The sequence below is a fragment of the Oscarella lobularis genome, chromosome 15 (assembly GCF_947507565.1).
Source record: "Oscarella lobularis chromosome 15, ooOscLobu1.1, whole genome shotgun sequence".
NCBI classification, from domain to species: Eukaryota; Metazoa; Porifera; class Homoscleromorpha; order Homosclerophorida; family Oscarellidae; genus Oscarella; species Oscarella lobularis.
Window position 1 is genome coordinate 1,201,807 of NC_089189.1, and position 21,165 is coordinate 1,222,971.

At 46.3% G+C, this 21,165-nt stretch overlaps 2 protein-coding genes across 4 annotated transcripts; both read left to right on the top strand.

The window, feature by feature from the left end:
• Positions 1–17: 17 nt before the first annotated feature.
• Positions 18–17,533, top strand: LOC136195926 (uncharacterized). 3 transcript variants are annotated; one of them, XM_065985407.1, is made up of 30 exons: positions 18–140; positions 199–264; positions 321–517; positions 835–929; positions 983–7,351; positions 7,407–8,363; positions 8,412–8,512; positions 8,574–8,850; positions 8,906–9,087; positions 9,142–9,342; positions 9,392–9,499; positions 9,553–10,671; positions 10,721–10,896; positions 10,953–11,085; positions 11,134–11,241; positions 11,296–11,568; positions 11,626–12,009; positions 12,067–12,197; positions 12,248–12,399; positions 12,454–12,606; positions 12,656–12,851; positions 12,906–13,237; positions 13,288–13,445; positions 13,496–13,613; positions 13,669–13,758; positions 13,808–13,900; positions 13,949–14,611; positions 14,666–16,903; positions 16,963–17,202; positions 17,255–17,533. In XM_065985407.1, exons 4-30 carry the CDS (start codon positions 866–868, stop codon positions 17,437–17,439), a joined length of 15,201 nt encoding a protein of 5,066 aa, XP_065841479.1. In that variant the 5' UTR covers positions 18–140; positions 199–264; positions 321–517; positions 835–865; the 3' UTR covers positions 17,440–17,533. The 3 variants fall into 3 exon arrangements, with proteins under 3 accessions (XP_065841479.1, XP_065841478.1, XP_065841480.1); XM_065985406.1 differs by having other exon boundaries at positions 38–148; positions 314–517; XM_065985408.1 differs by lacking the exons at positions 18–140; positions 199–264 and having other exon boundaries at positions 506–517; positions 840–929.
• Positions 17,534–17,536: 3 nt separating this feature from the next.
• Positions 17,537–21,077, top strand: LOC136195933 (calcyphosin-2-like). Its single transcript, XM_065985415.1, has 17 exons — positions 17,537–17,807; positions 17,875–17,975; positions 18,034–18,088; positions 18,136–18,191; positions 18,260–18,481; positions 18,545–18,611; positions 18,661–18,728; positions 18,788–18,865; positions 18,924–19,013; positions 19,299–19,391; positions 19,448–19,541; positions 19,606–19,727; positions 19,787–19,863; positions 20,115–20,260; positions 20,319–20,438; positions 20,497–20,673; positions 20,730–21,077. Exons 1-17 carry the CDS (start codon positions 17,592–17,594, stop codon positions 20,817–20,819), a joined length of 1,872 nt encoding a protein of 623 aa, XP_065841487.1. The 5' UTR covers positions 17,537–17,591; the 3' UTR covers positions 20,820–21,077.
• Positions 21,078–21,165: the final 88 nt, after the last annotated feature.

A 21,165-nucleotide genomic window follows, 5' to 3' on the forward strand; every position in this document is an offset into this window, starting at 1 on the left:
AGTATCTGCAGTATCCTAATCCTCCTAAAATCCAGCGAGTCTGCGTCGCTGGAAGACTGAAAAAGGCGTCAAAAAACACCGCTAGTCGTCGACTAGTGCACCTCAAGCGGACGGAAACGTCCGAATCGGCCATGAAGCCCGTGTGAGAGTGCGTCCTAACAAGAATCTCGCTTCTAAGGGATTTTCGTATTATTTTAGAAACTCTGCAGGATCCACTTTGCGTAGAGGGTCTCTCTCGCTCGGTTTTTGTCAATTTGCTGTTCGGTGAGCCAAAATTAGGTGCACTTTTGCATCCCTCCACCAATGCTGTAAGCTCCTAGAACCTTCACCCGTGAGAGTACACGTCCAAGTCATCGTCAAGGGATTGCATCTCATTTGAGGAGACTTCCTACGCAGGGAGTTCCCCTCAGCGCTTCTGTGCTTTCGCCATGCGCACACATCAAAACATAGTGTGACTTCTGAGTCCCTGTGCTCCATTGAACTCTGAGCGCCGTTTTGACTCTGGAGAAGCCATTCGGTGAGCCAACGCACATTGTCTCAGTAGAGATTATAGCAGACGTCGAAACACTTTTAGCTAATTGCATTCGATTGTTTACAGTAGCTTCGTCATGCATTTTGCATCTTCTGTAAACGCAACTCACGACGAGTCTTACCTTATCCACGATCTGTGCAATCCGTGCGCGTCTTTTTTAATTGGAGATCTGGCGAAAGCCACGCCCAGATCTCAGACCACGCAGTAGTCGCCTTTTTTTTTGGCTAAACAGGGATCTGCTCATGCTGTGCATGTCGTATAAGCGCAACAGTTTTTGTTGTAACGCGTATCTTCGTTACCAGAGCAGTTCATTGCCAGTGCGTTTTCTAAGCCATGGCTTTCGCATGGCTCCTCGTCGAGGCAATTATTTTCGCATCCTACTTTCCAACTCAAGTCTGTAAGTTTCGCGTCTTATTGAGTTTGTGTAAAAAGTTTGAGCGTCTCTTCTAGTGAGTACTGAAACAGAAATTGGGGGAGTCTATTCATCAGATGTGTTGTTGACTACAGCAAGTAGTCCATACGCTGTCACCAGGGACTTGATCGTATCGAACGGCACAACGCTCACAATTGAATCAGGCGTGGATTTGAATTTTCAAGCTCGAATACGTCTCATCGTCAACGGAACCCTCAAAGCAATCGCTGGCTCTCCTAAACAGGAAATCATCATGCGTCACAATGTGACAGTGGGAGTCAATTCAAGCGTTTTGCGTCTCGTCGGTGGTGCAACTCCTCGTGAAGGCCGGATCGAAGTGTTCGATACGATGAGCAAAAATTGGGGAACGGTGTGTGACGACTTTTGGAACCGAAACAACGCCGAAGTCGTTTGTCGTGAGCTTGGATTCAGTCATCCTATAGGTTCTGACTATAGTACGAAGCGGTTTGGAGTTGGAACGGGAGACATCGGACTATCGAACGTTGACTGTGACGGCGTTGAGAATTCTCTTTTGGATTGCCGCTCTCAGAAGTGGAACAATAACAAGTGCAAACATACTGAAGACGTGGGTGTTGTATGCGGTGGAGGGAGTGTGGGATTTTGGGGCGGCATCACGTTTGAAAGTATAGGAGCTAACGTGACGACGTCGTCCAGTGGAACGATGCACTACTCAACGTCAAGTGTGCTACAAAATGTCCGCATTTTGAACGCAGGTATTGTGCCGGATAAAGTTCGTCGATCAACTCCAGATGCAGACGTGGCTGCCGTTACAGCGACGTCAGCAGTGGCCGAAATGATCAATGTGACAATTTCGGACAGTCGATTATCAGGAATTCAGCTCAATAATATTCACGCAGATATCGAGTTCGAAGCGGTTGCTGTTCGTAACTGCAGTGGAACAGGCCTGACTGGACAGTCCTCTCGCCGTCTGACGTGCTTGCGATGTCACGTGGAGAACTGCAATCAAGGCGGTATCAGTATCAACAGAATTCCCATCCCTTCTGGTCGACCGACTATCAGTGTTCCCTCATATAATTTCAGTCATCCGGAAACTACGAGTGGAGACAAAAAATCATATTTTGTGGACGACAGGGGCGTTTACTTTACCTTCAAAACAGCAAACAGAAACGCTCGCTACTATTTTCGCGTTCTAGAGACTTCTCCTGGCTACGGGTTGTCTGTTTCCTTTGACCGCTTTCTGATCCGTGGGCGAGGATATTTTCGAATTATAAATGGATATACAGGATACGTACATTTAAGTCGTTGGGTCTGGCCTACGTCTTCTGATGCAGTCAACGTGACAGCTGACTATCATCAACTGGTAATAAATTTTGAAACGTATCATTCGTACTCTATAGATTTGACTGGCGATGTCAAAGCGTACGTTTCTCGTTATCCATTGGACTCAAGACAAGTGAATCTTCTAGATTGCTCAACGGTTCGTTCTGTTTCGTCTTATGGGCTTCAAGTTCAAGGCTCTCTTGGATCTCTTCGCGTTGCTGAACATAAGGCGATTGACAATGGAGGAGGTGGCGTGCGGATATCTGGAAACGGCAATTCAGTTCAAATAGACAGATCTGTTGTTCAATACGGAATTCGTGTTTACAATTCCAACTACGGAATTTACTTATACGGCTACTTTTCATCATCGAAGCTCTCTCAGTCTCGCGTTGGTGATCATAGCTATGGTGTCTACTGGTACAGCAACGGAGCTGGAAATGTAAGCATCTTGGATAACGTTTTCAATGGATCACGCACTGACTCTGGCATAAGATACACCTACAGAGGTCTCTACTTACAAAGACGTGAAACGTACGCTTACAGATGGACGTTAAATGGGGATAGATCAGTTTCTCTTGATGGAAATATTTTTACTCGTCTTGGAGCGTTTCATTCAGTGCAATTCTATTTGTATTCTCAATATGAATTTGTTAGCTTCGTTAGCGTAAGAAACAACGTTTTTACTCAGAACAAAGGATATTCCTACTTTTACCAGCAATTTACCGGAGCGGGCCAGACTAGCATTTTTGCTGGGAACAGGTTTGAAGACAATGACGTTGGGTCCAGCTCAACAAACGTTGTTGAACTGAGAACGGAGTCAAGTGCTCATGACAAAGGACGCGTTATTGTGGAAAGAAATGTTTTTCTTCGCAACAAGGGACCGTCAATCTTCCTTTTGTCTCCTAGTACCAAATTCAGCGATGGCGCGCAAGTTCAGAACGTTGCCTTTTTCAAAAATAATACGTTGAAAAATAATGTTGTTTACAATGGAACTACTGCGTATGTGCCGAACTGTGCTCTTAGAGTGACTGGAAGTGTAAACATGGAAGTCTATCACAACGTGTTTGATAATCCTGGTTCTTTGTATGAAGTTGGCAGCGGAGTCGAAGGAACGTCATCGTTGGACAAAATCAATTTCACTCGCAACTATTGGGGAACGGTTAACGAGCTGACTATTCTGGATAGAATATTTGATTTTGACGATTCGAATTTCTTTGTTACGATTCAGTACTTTCCCTTTCTTCTCTCTGCGAATCTATCTGACGTAGCAGCGTTGAGTCATCCTAGAAGTTACCCTCTATTTGTTTCTCCATCTGGAGAGATAGGAGGACAACTGAACGACTCTCTGACGTTGACAGCGGCCGCTTCTCCATATCTGATAACGAGAGGCGTTACAATTCTTCCAACGGGCACGCTTACTATTGAAGCAGGCGTTGTCATTCAAGTTCAAATCAACATGGGAATTTTAGTTGAAGGGAGCATGTTGTCACTGGGAAGCTCAGACAGCCCTGTTACGATTCGTGGACGGCATGATAGTGGCGAATTTCGTATTGCGGACGGTTATTATTACAGAGGTCGTGAAAGTGGGACTTTGCAAGTTAATTCTGATCAGGCGTGGCGGTCAATTTGCCTGCCGTCCAATGTCAGCAGAGACTACACGTCTTTAGATAAGCTTTCTGTTATAGCGTGTAAAAAGCTTGGCTACATCCGAGGTCGTGGTTCTTCTCAAAGTTGGTATCCGTCTTTGGGCACTCCTATTGTTACGCAATTCAGCTGTCCGGGAAATGCCACCGACGTTAATCACTGCACGTTTCGTTCTGGACAATATTCGTCATCGGCTCGTTGCCTTTCGGTTTTTTATGTTATTTGCTTTAGTAGAATATTTGGAAGATGGGCAGGAATTCGATTCTCTCCTACGTCAACTGTTCTAGTGTCAGATGACAGTCATCAATTGCCTTTTTCGGTGCTGCAGCATACATCGATTGAAGGAGCTGGAATGTGGGGAGATCGAGCTGTATCGTCTGTACGAACCCTGCTAAGGTCACCTACATTTCATAATGTGACAATCAAAGATTCTGCGTCAACCGCTTTGTCTTTTGAGTACCTTCACGAAGAAGTGAATGTTACGGGAGTAGTCATTGATGGGGCTTTAGGCGATGGAATATCGTTTTCTGGTCCGAGAACGCGAAATTTGACCTTTCACGGGACTACAGTCAGGAACGTAAAGAGCTCAGGAATTCGCGTGTCTGACTCCTCCAGCTCACTCCGCAGTTTGACTAATTTCCGGTCAATTTGTGCTCTGCCACCTGTGTTGAACGTGAGCAGGGAGAATGGGACGTACTGTGGCTTGCATCAAGACTATCATTTGACTGGAATTTCCTGTTCTGTTGAACTTCGAGGTCCTCCAAATACCGTCTTGTCTCTAACGGTCATTTCCGTCCAGCTGTATAGTGACGATAAACTTGTGCTGAGAAACGGACCATCAAGCTCTTCGTCAACAATTCGTACTTACAGCGGTCACAATTCGCATTCGATTGACGGCAGCCTTTTGTCTTCTGGCAATTCCGTATGGGTAGAAATCACCACTAGAAACAAAAGCGGTGCTCCAGGATTTGCTCTGTATTCTGTTGCTCTTTCAACCAAACCGGGCCGTCCTTCTACTCGAATCAATGATGCTGCTATGTTCTCAGTTGGCAGTGGAATTTCTTTTTCAAGCTCTAGTGAAGACGTTTTCATCACCAATGCGAATGTAGAAAGTTCTTCCGGAAACGGAATCTACGTTAGTTACAACAGAGGGCTTTTCTCTTTGCGAGGCAGCATCATACAAAACTCTCGTGGCGACGGTGTGCACATGTCGAGTGTGAGAGGCAACTTTGAATTTTTGAACAACGACATAACAGGAAGCCTTGGTAATGGATTGTACTTTAATGTGCAATATAATTATGGACGGCACACGCACGTGATTGATTCTAATCGCTTTTTTGGTTGTGGAAACACAGGCCTCTATCTGCAAAGTTATTATTCCCCTCACGTCAAGAGGAACGTGACTAGAAACGTTTTTGATTCCAACCGAAACGGTGTTATCGTTTCTTCTTCTAACTCAGAATTGACCTATCTCACAATTTCTGAAAACTCGTTTTTGAAGCAGACGCAGTTTGGGCTGAACTTTGATCGCAGTTTAAACGCCTATGCTACAATTGAGGGAAACACGTTTGTTGGTCACCGTGGAAGCGAGGGTGGAGCAATGCTTTTGCAAGGAACTGCTCAAAGTCTCAGCGTGACGAGGAATGTTTTTCACCACAATACTGGAAAGTACGTCGTCAAGCTCTCTCCCTTCGCTTTTACAGCATCGCCATTCGTGTTCCGGAACAATCGTCTTCTCAACAACACTGTGAATTTTACTGAAGTCTACGCTATAGACAATGGCTATCCTGCTGTAGTTGTTGTCTCCATGTCGTCTCGAATTCGTATGGAAGACAACGAGTTTAGCAATCCCAAATCACAGTTTGAACTCGGTATTCAACTTCCTGTTCAAAGTTCGTTAGAGTTGTCGGTGAACGTAAGTAACAACTATTGGGGCACGGCGAATGAAGCTACTGTTCGTGACCGCATCGCGGACTTCGGATACTGCTCTCGACTTGCTAGTGCTGAGTATTTTCCGTATCTCACGTCTCCGTCGGGACCTGCCGTTTCACACTCTGTGTCTAGAGACACTTCTATTTTGAGACCGAATTCGATCATTCGAGGGCGTGTTTTTACAAACACAACTATTTCTTTGTTTGGCAGCCCGTACACAGTTGTGGGCGATGTTACAGTTCTTCCTGGTCAAACTCTTACAATAGAAGCTGGCGTTGAGCTTCGCTTCGCTGCCAACACAGGAATCATGGTCGAAGGTCGTCTTCTGGCTCAAGGAACGGAAAGTCTGCCGATAAAGTTTGTTGACAACAGCCTAGTTATTCGTTCTTCGTCGTCTGTGAAAAACGGGTTAGGTAGCGTAGGGAAAATCCGTCTCATTGGAGCAGTACCGAACGAAGGAGTGGCTGAGGTGTACTACAATGGGACGTGGGAAGCACTGTGCGCTCTACAAGATGACGAAGATAGATATTATAGAACAGATCACAATTACTATTTGTCGAACGTTGTATGCCGGGAGCTTGGCTACTCCTCCGCTGATCGGCAGTGGCCGCCCTCGCGTTATGTGAATTCTTCGCATCCACGAGACACGTGGCTTGAACATCTGATTTGCCGTGGCTCGGAAATGGTGCTGGGGCAATGTTTGAACTACGTGTTTCAAAGGTCAAAATGTCATCTCGGAGCGTTGCGTGTTAGCTGTCGGACGAGCAGTAATCAAGTTCAATTAAAACAGTCGTGGCTTCATTGGTCCGGCATTCGTTTTTCTCAATCTTTGCAGCAGCCTTCAGTTATAAGCCACGCTTTCCTGTCAAGTGCAGGCTACGCGAACGCGGAGAAAATTGCAGCTATTCAAGTAGTGGGGCACAGTCTTGTCCTCAAAAACGTAACTGTGACTGGGAACGCTTGGACAGGCGTTGAAATTATCAACTCACCACCGCCAGATTTTACCAGAATTCATGCGTCACTAAACGAAGGCGCAGGAGTTAGATTATCGAATACCCTTTCAAGTTCTCTGAAAGAAATAACAGCTGTTGAAAATCGTGGACACGGGCTGGCTTTGACAAGTGGCAGCGTTTTGCGGAGTTCTTGGAATTACCCCGTCGTATCACCTGTGGACATTTGCTCTCAGTCTGGGAAATTGTCGGCATCGACTCCTTTTTATCTGAGATATGCACCAAAATTAACTCAACGTGGTTATAATTATCGTAACTGCAGAGTCGACATTCAAGCTGATCCCAACCACGTTTTGTCGTTTGATATCTTGGCTGTTCAATTTCAGTATTGGTCCACCAATTTTGTCATTGACGGAAAAACAATTTTTAGCTCAGGCAGAATCCAGTTTGAGGGCGAGTCTCTTCATTTCGTGACAAAAGGCAGCTCTTCCTATGTGTCTGTTTACACTCAGCAGTATGACTCCAGTTTTGACCCGTGGAAGGACTTCGTTCTGATCTATGTTCGCCAACATTCTACCGGTAAGGATGTGCGCAATTATAATTCAATTTTATCATAGTTGTGTTTTCCCTACAGTTTCTCCTACTCAGTGGTTGCATGCTGTGTCCTGTGGTCACTTTGCTTCGAACTCTCTGTCTGGTCTTGCTTTCAATTCGAGTCAAAGTACATACGATCGTTCAAGCCTTTTGATCGAGGATTCCGTGATTTCAAACAACAGCTGGAATGGAATTGATGGCAATTTCACGAACAGCGGAGATTCAGGCTACGGTTCAGTCATTCGCGAAATCAAAATCAGGAGAAGCACTATATCGAACAATGGTCGATTTACAACAGCATCATACAGAGGCCATGCCGCTGGAATCGCCGTTGCGGCAGATAATGCGAACATTGCCATTCAAAATAACGGCTTTAGGAGCAACAGCGGCGGAGCTGTGAGCTTAAATTTTAGTACGTGTCAAAATGAATCAACATCCCTTGACGTATTTGACAATCGCATTGTCCGAAACAAGGAAGGTGGAACTATTATCATTGTTGGTTCTTCTAGTTCATCAGGACCTCGAGCAAATATTCGCAGCAATACGATTGATCACAATTCAGCCGGAATTCTTTACGACACTTTGGCAATCAACAGAACTGCCGCCACCGTCGTCGACAACACATTTTACAATAATACCGGACAGCATGTTGTCTATTGGGAAACTGGTGAAAGATCATCGAGTTCTGGGCAACAATTTGTTAATAACACGCTGTATCTCAATGTTGGGCAAACACCGAACGAACGATGGACGGTGTATGCTGTTGGCGTGGGGCCATCGTACACCAGTAACGTCTTCACAAATCCAGCAAATCAATACGACTTTGCTACGGGATTTGATTTGGGTCAAGGGCATCATAATGCTGTCGAAAATTGGTGGGGGAGTCGGCATTTGAGTCAAGCCGAGAAGCGCGTGAGAGATAAGAACGACGTTTCGAGCTTAGCGGCAGCTGATATCGCACCGGTTGTGAAGAACTCGCCCTGGAATGAAAAAGAAGGTACACCGTAGAAAAGAAATCTCGTTCTTTTTACTTGATATTCACTAGGGTGTCAGTATGGATGGACTCTTGAGTCTGATTGGGACTTTAATTGCTACTTGTACGTAAAGGAAGCAATGAACTGGAATGAGGCCAATTCGTTTTGCCAGGCAAGCTCTCTGCATTTTATATTTTCTAATTAACAACGCACTTGTTTGGCAATTTATTTAGGCTGTGAATGCTCGTCTTGGGTCTGTACACGACGCTTCGGTTAATCGGTTTTTAAGTGGCCTTATTCCTCGTCCTCCTGCGCCTCTCACAAGCGCAGGTGCGTGGCTTGGACTTCGAAACGACGAAAATGAGTGGTCTTGGTCCGACGGAACAGACTTTGACTACGGAAGCGTTGCCGAAGGAAAAGCAGGAGACTGCTTAAAATTTACATCGGCAGGATGGACGATCGCGGATTGCAATAAGCGTCTTCCGTTTTTCTGCAGCAAAACTTCAGCCAGTATGATTGTTGCTGTGCGTTTTGATCAGCGATGTCTATGTTTTGGTTTTTATAGGCGAATGTCCGAATGCCTGCTCTCAGCACGGACATTGCGACAGTGCGACTCGTACTTGTTCTTGTTTCAGGGGATGGCTTGGCGAAGATTGCAGCGACTTCCATTGCAACGACGTCAACGACTGTTCCGGCTACGGAACATGCGTGGGGCCAAATCAGTGTCGATGCCGAGTCGGCTGGAGGGCAAGTAGATCAGTTTCTCGGTATGTTTTAATTAAATTTTGGTCTTAATTGAAGGGTCGCGCGTGTACGACGACGTACTGCAATTTATACCCAACGTGCGAAGTCTGCAGTAGGCAGCCAGGCTGCGGTTGGTGCGACAGTCAAGCTTCATGCATTCCTGGCCTTGGTAGCCGTCCAGATAAGCAGCAATGCAGCGCGTGGTTTTACTACAGCTGCTACAGTCCGCAGAATGAAGGCTGTTCGGATCGAATCAAAGTAATATACAAAGGTGGTGCCGTATTTTATCTATTAAATTGTTGCATAGGAAATTGGGTGCGTCGGTCCATGCGATTGGTCTGTGGCGACAAGCAGCAATGAAACGTGCCAACATTGCCGCGATATAGGCTACTGCTATTCCGACGCAAACGTGCATGTAAGTCGAAATACTGTCACTCGCAGGACGTTTTTCATTTTCACGTATTTCAGTCGTCTTGCCACGTTTGGGACGAGTTGCAGTGTCCATACGGAAGAGTTACGCCCGACTATGGTCTTGGTGAAAATGAGCCAAAAATTCCGAGTCATCTGCCTAATGGAAAGTCAGACTTTCGGCACAAACGATCTCTTTCAGATAAATCGTCGTCCGATCGTCGTCACAAGTATGTGGATCTTTATCCGGACGTTCGAGTCGATACTGGAAGCTCCACAATCTACCGTTTTTCGGGCAGCAGCGACTACAATTATTACATCACAACGCCGTCGCTGAAAGACGTCTACACTGGTCAAATACTGTCGAGTCGTCAAAGCGGAGGAATACTTGACAAAATACTTGCTATGGCCAAATGGGGGGCATATCAGCTGATCAAAGCCTCTCCAGCCTACTTGGAAGAGACGATCAAGTACGCCGATTTTATGGACACCGTTGACTTAGAAGACGTCTACGACGAAGCAGCAGTAGAAATCGTTCCCACCGCTCTTCTAAACTCTTTTGATTCCGAGCTTCCTGGAGCATCCGAAACAATCATTTTGCCATCGTCTGTTCCTGTTTATAAGTGTCGGCGAACGTCCAGCGGAAATATTGTTATAGCGGTGTCGTCTTCGGATCTGGAGCTTAAGACTGTCAGCAATCAAGGCATTGTCAGCGCACACGGAAGCGGTTTTCTTGAGGAAATCGAATCCATTGTCAGCGCCGGTCCACACACAATTGTTCACACGTCTCTGGCAAACTGTTCTCGAAATCCCTCTGTGAAGTCAGAGGTGAAGACGACCGGTCCAACTCCGGTCACTAAGTATCCGTTTGTCACGGCTGTTGGGGGCACGGGCGTTCAAGGAATTGTCGTATTTGACAAAGTTTCTCCATCCGACCTTGAACTATCTGTTGGTGACGTGATCGTTGGTCGTCCCAGCGCGGCTGTCGCTGGATTTCTCGTCGACAGATCATTTGATGACAGCATGACCTTTATGGAACTCATTCCTTTTAGAGGATTCGGGCCTTCTTGCAGTAAGAGCGACAGTCTCGACGAGTCAGGGGAAGATGGTTTGAGCACTTTCAGATGGTGCGATGCAAACAGGACTGCGTTCTTTCATCACGAGCTAGTGAAAACTAAGGTAATTTCTCTTATTAACTTCTGTAAACTGTTCTCATATTATGAACAAGATTGGTCTTTCTGATCGAGAAGTTATTGCCACAGAGGCGATCATGAGTTATGATCCCCTGGTTGAAATGACGTTTCGATCCAACCATACGTCGCCCTTTTTGTCAAAAGTGGGATTTTCTTTCAAAGGACCTATGCACATTGGAGCCAATGCAACTTTGGAGCTTCTGCCACGCTCGTGAGTTTGCCTAGTTTTTTTTTTAAATTCATTGTCCTATCTCTCGTTGTCTAAAGGAAAGGAAGTTTATCTCCGCCCGCAGTTTCTTTAAATGCCCCTTCGAAGCGTTTTTGCATTTCCGTCGGTCCAATCTGCATCCCCGGTGAAACGAAGCTGTCAGCTACGTATTCATTCTCTTTCGATTACGACGTACGAGAGCCACGCAATATATTTACTTGAAGAACCTTTTTTTGGCAGGTAACCGGCCCTAGTAGCGTTTTCTTTTCGTACCTTTCTCAGTCTCGGGGAAATGCTGAATTAGGCGCAGTATGGAGAAATGGAGTGGGTGCCGAATACATAAGAGAGGTACTGTAGTGATAGCGCAGGAAATATTTTTCAATAATAGACTATTGTCATTAGGCTAAATTAAGCGTTGATCAGGATTTGATTGATCATCCGCAATACACGTCAAAATTTCAGTCTTCTTTGATTCCGACTTTTGGGATCACGTGGCCGTCATCGTACAAATCTCCGCTGCACGTCGCTAATTTGCCAATACCTGCACTCGTGACGTCTTCTTTTTCAAAATCGCCAAGTCTATATCCTCTATCGTCGTTTACCGTAGAAATTTCTCCATCTCTGAAAAGTCATTTTGAGGCAACGAGGTGCTCCAGAGGGTGTGGTTTTGGCAAGGTACGGACGGATGCGACTTTTCCTATACATTATTAGTAAATTGGTTTTTTGTTCTAGAAATTACTTGCGTCTTTTCGCGCCGGAATTGATGGAGTAGATGGAACGTCATCTCTAGATCTGCTTTATTACAACTCTTCCCAGAAATTTGACCCGTGGCGGCGGGCTTCTTTTATCAATGTTATTTCAGGTGTCTGTTTGCCTCTGATGGACGAGAGCGACTGCCCATGCGAGTGCCCCGGAGCAGCCCCGTGCAATGACTACGAAGGCGAATTTAAAATTTGTCAGCCTTGCAGCTGCAGCGAATCGCCAGACTGCTCTTGCACGCAAGCGTGTCCAGCTGGAACGATTGAAGTTTTCAATTCGTTTTTGCCTCAGCCAGTGTGTCGCTGTCAGTGCTCAGATTTTGACCACGCTGACGTTGGAGGCGACGGGACGTGTCAGGTTAGAAGTCACTGAGTGATCACATTTTTTATCTTGAACTTTCCTTTTGTCATGCAGTGCGGTTGCACTTGCAACGATGGCAGTGAGAGCGTATTTGGACCAGACGGTCGATGCCAGTGCGATTGTACGTGCAACAACTGCATGAACTCGGTTCTTGGTCCGAGTGGTTGCTTCTGTCCTGACGATAAGTACGTCACATGCATAGAATTTTGTGTAGGTGTGCTATCATCGACTCTAGGTGTCCTGAGTGTCCAGAAGGTCTTGAGCCGGTGTGGCAAGACTGCACTTGCAGCTGTCAATCAAAGCAAGATAGCGGTGGTTTGCCTCCAGTTTGTGCCGATGGATGGAAAGGACCTTTCTGCGACGTGCCTGACTGCAGTCCGTGGCCGTGTAAGAATGCAGCGCATATCTTTATTGTAGTGTGCGTTTCATGGTCTCTATCAGTTTGTTCTGACAACGGCGTCTGTACCATTCCAATGGGAAGCGAGAGAGACAGAAAGCCGTACTGCTTATGTGACGAACAGTGGATTGGTCCTGGCTGTCAATTCGCCAGGCCTCGTCCAGGCGGCGGCGATCCCCATTTGCAGACTTTAGACGGTAGGGGCTGCGGTAGATGTAAACCTCTGTGCCTCACGTTTTTGTGCAGGATTTAGCTACGACTGTTTTGACATCGGTGAATTTTGGTATTGCAAAAGCGTTCCTAATGACTTCGGAGTGAGCACCCGCTTCTTCAAGTACAAAAGGGCGTCCTTAATTGGAGCAGTAGCGATAAAAGCAGGTCCAAGCGTTGTTTCAATTTCAACGCCTCATCAACCGAAGCCTTCAGACCTACCTGTTTTAAGGTAATGGGTATGTATCTGTATGGAACTATGAAACTAATAGCTGCAATATGTTAGACTCGATGGTGTAGTAAGGCCCTTGTCGGACGGTCTCAAGCTGACCTTGGCAAAGGAAACAGTTCACGTCGATGTATCTTTGACGTCATTGTCCGGGAGCCTAGCTTTGATTTCGTTTCAATTTTCAAACGGAGTTTCTTTGTCTATCGACGTTCGGTACAGCTCGGCGATGAAACGACAATTCATCAACGTTCTCTTTGCTCCTGTCGCATCGTTCAAGCAATCCACAGAGGGTCTGTGCGGACTGATGGACGGAAATGTGACAAACGACTTGGTTGGATCCGACGGTGTCACGTACGTTCCAGCCCAAGTGTTGGACTTTGCTAAGTCATGTAAGTGAGACTCATTGTTGCCCTTGTTCCTCTTCTAATTTAGTGTGCAGGGAGGATCGCAAATTCGTTTAATGGTTCTGGGTTGAACGGCACGTGGTCATGGAATCATTCGAATTTTCACAAAGACGACACATTGGACTTGTCTTACACCGATCCGTCATTCGTTCCCATATACTCAATCGAAGACATTAACCCCTCTATCAGGATGGTGAGCTTCTAAACGCGTGCTCGTCTTTCTTACTATTCTGCTTACTAAAGATGGCCGAGAATCTTTGCAAGAAACAAAATCTAGACGGCGTGCGCTTGCAGGAGTGCATATTCGACGTAGCTGTCACAAACGACACGGCTCTGTCTCAGCAGGGAGCGTATCAGACAGGTAAGATTTCAAAAGCTGTTTTGGGCGTTTTCGCAATAATAAAGGACGAATGTAGGCTGCCCGACGCAATGCTCCGGAAAGGGACGCTGCGTAAATAGTACGTGCGTCTGTATTCCTGGCTGGTATGGCGAAGACTGCAATCTTGGTTAGCTTCATACCGCGATTTATTTTTAAATTTTAACAATTGAATTTAGGATCGTGCGCAAACTGTAGCGTGCATGGCGACTGCGTATCTGGCTTCTGCAAGTGTCATTTTGGATGGGATGGAATTCTTTGCGACGAACCCGGTAAGCAATATAGAAATTATTGGAATGTCTAATAAATTCTTTTTGCAGCTACTTGCCTTGGAGTGTCTAACTGCACGAGTCCAGCTCATGGTCAATGCAAGTCGCACGACGTGTGCGAATGCGCTGTTGGTTTTACCGGTTACTCTTGTAACGAGAAGGCAGACTGCAGCCGCATCAGCAATTGCTCGAATCACGGAGGATGTATCGCTCACGATACGTGCAAATGCGACTTCGGTTATGCAGGAGTCAGTTGCAATCTCTACTCTTGCGAAGCAGTTAACTACTGCAGCAGTCACGGCTCGTGCGTCGGCTTGGATGAGTGCGCCTGTACGGACGACTGGCGAGGATCGAGTTGCGCTTTTCCGTCGTGCAGTAACGTCAATGATTGTTCGGGAAACGGTGATTGTGTTGCACCGAATAACTGCTCTTGCTACGGTGGCTATTCCGGGATCGACTGCGCAACGCCGTCCAGCTGTCCAGATCTTAGCGATTGCTCCGGAAACGGCGCGTGCTTGTCTCAGAACGGGACAAACTATTGCTCTTGCTATGCGGGTTATAAAGGATTGAACTGCAGCATTGCGTCGTGTCTCGGCCAGAACAATTGCTCTGGCAACGGCACTTGTATGGAGGTTGATCTGTGTGAGTGCGACTACGGCTACGCAGGCTCTGATTGTAGCAACTTCTCCTGTGAAGCGAGAAAGTTTTGTTCGGGTAGAAGTGCATGAACTGGGCGTTTTTATATTGAAATTTAATCTTTTTTTATAGGTCATGGAGATTGCGTTGATTTGGACGTGTGCAGTTGCGCTTCGAAGTGGACGGGACAGGATTGCAACACGCCCGACTGTTCAGCAGTAGACAATTGCGGTAACGCCTCCACAGGAGTGTGCGTTGGACCGGATACCTGTCGGTGCACTGCAAACTACGATGGGCCACGCTGCAATCAGTTAGCTGGAATTAATCAGAACTCGCCGACCTTTGGTGTGTCGTCTATTAACGTTTCTGTTTCGATGACGGCAGCCGCGGGCTATGTCGTTGCGTCTCAAGTCGCCACAGACAAGGATAGTGGTAAAAACGCTCGCATCACGTACACCATTACCAGCTCAAGTGCCCGTCATACCGCCTTGTTCAAAGTAAATCCTCAAACGGGTGCTATTATGACTGCAGCGTCATTGCTCAGTTACGTCGGTAATGTTTTCTCGCTCACTCTCATTGCGACAGATGGCGGCATGCCGCCATTGACAGGAAATCTTCCAATTTTTCTAACCGTCATTCAACCAAATTTTCATTGTCCCGTTTTTGTCGGCCTACCATCGTCTGTCAGCATTGATGAAATGGCATCCTTGGGAGCGAGTGTAATTCAAGTGAGTGCAATTGATAAAGATAGCAATGTATCTCTGAATGGAATGATAAAGTACTCCCTGGATGCTGCTTTGACGCCAAACCGGTTTACAATCAATTCTCAAACTGGATTAGTCACTCTAGCTCAATCACTTTCAGACGACAGTTACGTCCTTAGCGTCATTGCGTCCGATCTCGGTCAACCTCCGTGCAAAGCGCGAGGGACAGTCCGAGTGAACATTCTCTCGTCCAATCACGCTCCGCAATGTATACCAGGAAGTCTGACAACTTCAGTTCCATATAATACCGTTGCTGGAACGGTACTATTTAGCCTCAAAGCCACAGATGTCGATAGCGGAGCTGCTGGAAGACTAACGTACTCGCTGACAAACTTTCAGTCAAATTCTCTTTCGAGATATGTTTTTTCTCTTGTGACAATCGGTTCGCCTAAAAAGGCGGAAGTGACTCTCCTCTCTTCTCCGTCGATGCCATCAGGACCGTTTAGTTCTGCAAAACTTTCCGTGACTGCTCGAGATCAAGGGTCAAGACCGAAGTCGTGCACCTTCCATCTGACTGTCACTGTAACTCATCAGTTTGAGTTTGTCAATTCGAAAGGAGTTGCTTTGCTAAACGAGAGTGTTCCAGTTCAGTCCGTGGTGCCCGTAACACCACCGTTGTCCGTTCACACGACTCTCAATGCGAGCCACATTTCGTACAGCCTCTACAACGCCGAATCGTTGCCTTTCAGTGTGCACGAGAAGACAGGCATTCTCTCCGTTAGCAAACCATTGGATTACGAGCAGCAGAGCGAATACAACGTCAGCGTTCTTGCACAGACGTCGGAAGTTCCCGGTGCCGTCACTGCAGCTACAGTAAGGGTAACTGTCGCAGACGTCAATGACAACGCTCCAGAATTCGATCGACGTCGATATTCGGTTTTTGTTTCGGAACAAGCAAAAGGAGGCGACTTACTGTTATCGCTGACAGCGACCGATGCCGATCTCGATTCGCAAATTGAGTATCAGCTTGTTTCAGTCGTTCCAAGAGAATCTGAAGACATGTTTACTCTAAGGTCTGTTGCAGGTGGAATTCAGGTCTATTTGTCGAATGACAGTGTGCTCAATTATTATGTAACGCGGACGTACAGTCTCGTAATCAGAGCCCTGGACAGGCAGAATCCAAGCCTATTTGGCGAAGTTACAGTTGTCGTCTCTGTTGACGAAGTGAATTCCAAGTGGCCGCTATTTTCTCAAGGGCAGTACAGGGCTACGTTAGAAGAGAACGCACCCGACGGGTCTTACGTTTTGCGAGTCGAGACTCTCGTTGACGGCAAACCTAATAGCAACGTGACGTATTCGATCAGAAGCCAGAGATTTGCATCAGGTAGTGGTACGAATGCGTTTCAAATAACAAGTTCGGGCGTTCTCGAGGTTGCTCATTCTTTGGAATTGGATTTCGAAAAAGTCAATGAAATATCGATGACTGTCGCTGCAAGTTTGACTGAGCCAGTTCTCCGGACGTCTGAGGCAACCGTTGTCGTTTCTTTGAGTGACATGAACGATAATTCGCCGATTTTCAGCGACGAGATTTATGAAGGGTCGCTTGTCATCGGATCGCCTTCCGGTTTCAGTGTGATTAACATCAGTGCAACCGATCTCGATTCAGGTATATTATCTTCAGATCGCTCAGGTTCAATGGACTATGATCTTACCGTCATCTTCTAGGAAGCAACGGAGAAGTGACCTATAGCATGGAACGGACTTATGATTACTTCACCATCAACCCTCTCACTGGCGAAGTATCTCTAGCTAGAGAGCTCGATTCGAATGCCTACAAGTCGTACGAACTTCAAATATCAGCGACGGATGGCGGAACACCGTCCTTGCGTGGATCGTCGACGGTCTCATTGGCACTGCTGTGTTCGTCTACCGGTGAATGTCCTCAGCAGAGTCAATCGCTATACGGTAGGGTATACATTGTTTATTTAGTTGAAGTTCCATACTGTTGTCTTCACAGGTGTTGTTGTCGGCACTGGCGTTGGAGTTGGCGTCACGTTGTTCATACTCTTAGCGATTATTACTGTGGTTGTTGTGAAAAAGAAGAAGCGCTCAAACAAAATTGCTGCTGTCACTATGGAGATGGAAGAGAAAGTGGCACCAGTCGAAGAGGGATCTGAAAAGCAGTTGCTAATGGATGAGTAAGTTTTTTAACGTGTCCTATCAGTGTTTTTTCTTTGATCGTCTTTGAATCGTTTTGTAAGTCTGGATGTCTACTATATCAACGTTGCATACGGGGTCGGAGGTACAGCAGACTCTTCAGTTCTCGTTCACGCAGGGCCCTATTCTTCGTTTTCATGTCGCAACCGGAGTTCTTCGTGTACGGCAGGGCGACTCCGCGTCATTCCAAGACCGCCAGCGGCGTCAAAAAGACGACATCGAGCATCAGCTCGAAATCGTCGACGAGCACGCCTCACGCGCCGCGAATCTTCGACAAACAACGACCCAAAGCGACATTTCCGCACTATACCGACTACGCATCACACGAAAGGCGCGGCTTTTCGGCGACAAACGTGAGTTTGGAACCTTAGTAACGCGTAGTAACGCACGCCGTGACGTCATCGATTCTCTCTCTCACAGACTCGAAAGTCGGCCTGGGACGAGAACGAGGAGCCGACAGCGCCATCACAGCGCGTCGTGCGACCTTTTCGAAACGTTCAGAAGCACGCGACGCCCGAAGGGTAAAAGAACGAGAAGAATGAGTGAATGAATTGACATCGGGCGCATTTCTTTCAACAGAATTCCCAAGCTCGCTCTAGGAAAGCTCGTCGATCCACACGAACTCGATCCGATTGTGAGACAGCGGTGCGAAATTTCGTTCAGTTAGCATTGTTCTTTTAGATTTTGGCTGCGAGTCCCGGAGAGGGCAAAATCAAAGTCTCGACTTCGACTTTGAGGTTAATTTTTTATTAATTAAACCGAAGCGAAAAATTCGAAATCGTCTTTGTATGTGTACGTACAACAGTTGGGGAACTCCGTTGGGATCGGCGATGACGTCACATCGCCGTGCACCCGTGCCTTCGTCGTCGTCATGGCAACGAGAGACTCGGTCGAGTTCTTCTCGCGTCAACGTCGACGTTCCGCCGCTCGATTTGAGTTTCAAGGAGCCGAAGAAAGAGGCGGTGGCTGCGGAACCTTGGGAAGAGGAGGCAGAAAACGACGAACAGGAAGTAACGAAAGCAATAAGGTTATCTGTCGATGTCTATTTAGGCTATGGAGTGGTTAATTAAGAGATCTTTGTTTCTTTTAGTGTAAGAGAGGCTTGGGGTGAGACTTCTAAGGGCACTTCTAAGAACAGAATCATTGGCTTTGAGGAAGTAGGAATTCGCGCGCTCGCGTAAATTCCGTGGGCACTCTGATTTGCAGGAGGAAAAGAAGGAATCTAAGAAAGAAATGGCTGTGGTATCCGAAGCCGTTGATAGAATGTGCACGAGGTAAAAGCAATTGGCTACAGCTGCTATAATGGAGGAGTGATCAGCATTACTTCTTTTAGTAATCCTTTTGGACATAAATCTCCTGCTCTGCCTCAGCAGTCTCCCGCTCTTTACGTTGGCGGCAGGCGAAAGACAAGGTGTTGTTTTGAAAATGTATCTTTCGTCTTCTTATCAACCCTTGTGGTTCTTTGAAAGATATCCTTTCGACTCGCGCTCGTCGAAAGTGCCTCAGACGGAGTCCCTGATGTCGGACCGGGTCCGATTCAACGCCAGAGTTGTTACAAGGTACGATTCATTCAATTGCGTCTGAGATCAATTTATTTTGTATGTACATATGTAAATTTTAATTTGTTAAATAATTAATTAAGACAGTGTCTGGCGAAGTATTTCTCTGTATTCCGCGTCTTGTTCATTTTGGCTGTACTACGCTTATTTTGAAGACAATTGGTGTCCTCATTGAAATATAGTAGTCACATAGCAGTATGGAGAATTTACGCTATGCGATTGAGCGCTAATTGGAGCTAGATCCAAGGGGCTTGTTACTTGAAACTAAGCCGTGGTTTCTTCTAGCAATGGAAGAGACATTCACAGGCAATTGTGCGGCTTCTATTTCGCCCAGGACTCCACTTTAACAATTTACGAATTCAGACAGCTAAGCAGCAGGTGGGTGCTGAATAAATCAATGGATTAATCTCTATACTTCTTTTTCTTCATTGCAGGGCATCTGCTCTACCACTCATACAGAGAGGTTCGTATCAACACGGAAGAGGTCCCAAACGGGGGAAACCCATTTCTGTAATAGATATTAGAGCGGTGAGAATTAGACTGCCCCCTATTCGACATCATTAGATTCACACTCTTTTTTTTCTCGTCGAAGGGTTGCGTTTTGAGTTTTTCCACTCACGATCAGCCGTCGCTTCCCGAGACGCTAAAAGGCGCGAAGACATACGTTTCCTTCTCTATCATAGACGCCGACGAGAACGCAAAGCAGAAAATAATGCACGATATATATTATTTCCACTCGTATTTCATCCGGTAATCCAGACGTTTCCTATTAGGAAGCATCGCGAAGAGGAGTCCGAAGAGGTGCAGCAGTACTGGCGTGCTCTAAAGAAACTCAAAGACAGAATATCCGGTGAGAGAGACTCGCGCACTGCAAACGAAATACGCAGCATAGTACTAGTACAATGGGGTGGCAGAGCTTAGCCTTTTTGAATATAAAAATAAATCTCTGTAGGAGAGACTAGGTACAGCAGGTGTTTATTGATTGATTGATAGGCGTGCTATGAGCAACGGTTCTCTCTATAGGAGCTGTCCTGCTCTTCTTTATATCTGTCTGCGTGTTGCGCATTCTCACCTTAGTCGTTTCTTACTCTGTTCTCTTAGACAAAGTCGAAAGGCAGTTGAAGGGGCGCGCTTCTGTCGTCACGATTGGGCTCGTGCGTCAATTTCAGCCTCGCGGCACGCCGTTCGTGTCCAAGTCCGACTTCGCGCATGCTCTGAAATCGTTTCGCGTTGACATTGACAGTGAAGTGAGAACGACTGCATATAATTTACAGATTACTGTCACGTGCCAATTTATGATTATAGGATTTCGACGACTTGTGGGATATGCTGGATGAAGAGGGAGACGGGAAATTGGATTACGTAGATCTCGTGCATTCGTATTTGTCAGAAATGAACGATTTGGGAAAATCGCTAGTTATAAAGGTGGGTACACATGTCATTAGCATAATTAGTGTATTAATTAAATAGTCATTTTTAATAGGCATTTATTCGTATGGATGCTCAAAAGATGGGCACGCTCGCCATTGAATCAATGAAGAAGTTTTTTAATCCTCGCGGACATCCTCGCGTGGCGGAGGGAAACAAGACCGAAGCGCAGGTGTACGACGAAGTATTCAGCGTATTTTCCGCCAATCGTCGAAAAGAGCTCACTTACCAGGCAATAGTGCTGAAAAAAGCTCACGTTCCAATTCTCTATGTGCATAATTTTCGTAGGAATTTGAGGCCTACTATGACGGCGTATTTCAGGAGGTGAAGTCGGACGACGCCTTTGTAGATCTCGTGAAGAAAACGTGGAATGTATGACGCTGCATAAGGCGAAGTACAGTAGGTATCTGACGTTGTTCGCGAAGGACTAGCTAGCTAGCTAAGAAGATTAGAGACATCTAGGTCCTCGGGATTTATGTGTGGATCCCGCCTTACCGCACGTTCCACGTGATTAAACAGAGTGTACAGTGCGCATAAAATATAATATACTACAGTGTACGAATTGTGTGATAGCTACAGATTAGAAGACGAAGTAGGCGTAAAATAGTTACCCTCGTAGCTCAGTACACGCCGTCCTTTCAGATTCGTTTCATGAGTAGCCTTCAATTAATGTAGCGCACATTTTTTGACTTATATATTGCACTTGATTTGGATAGCAGACTAC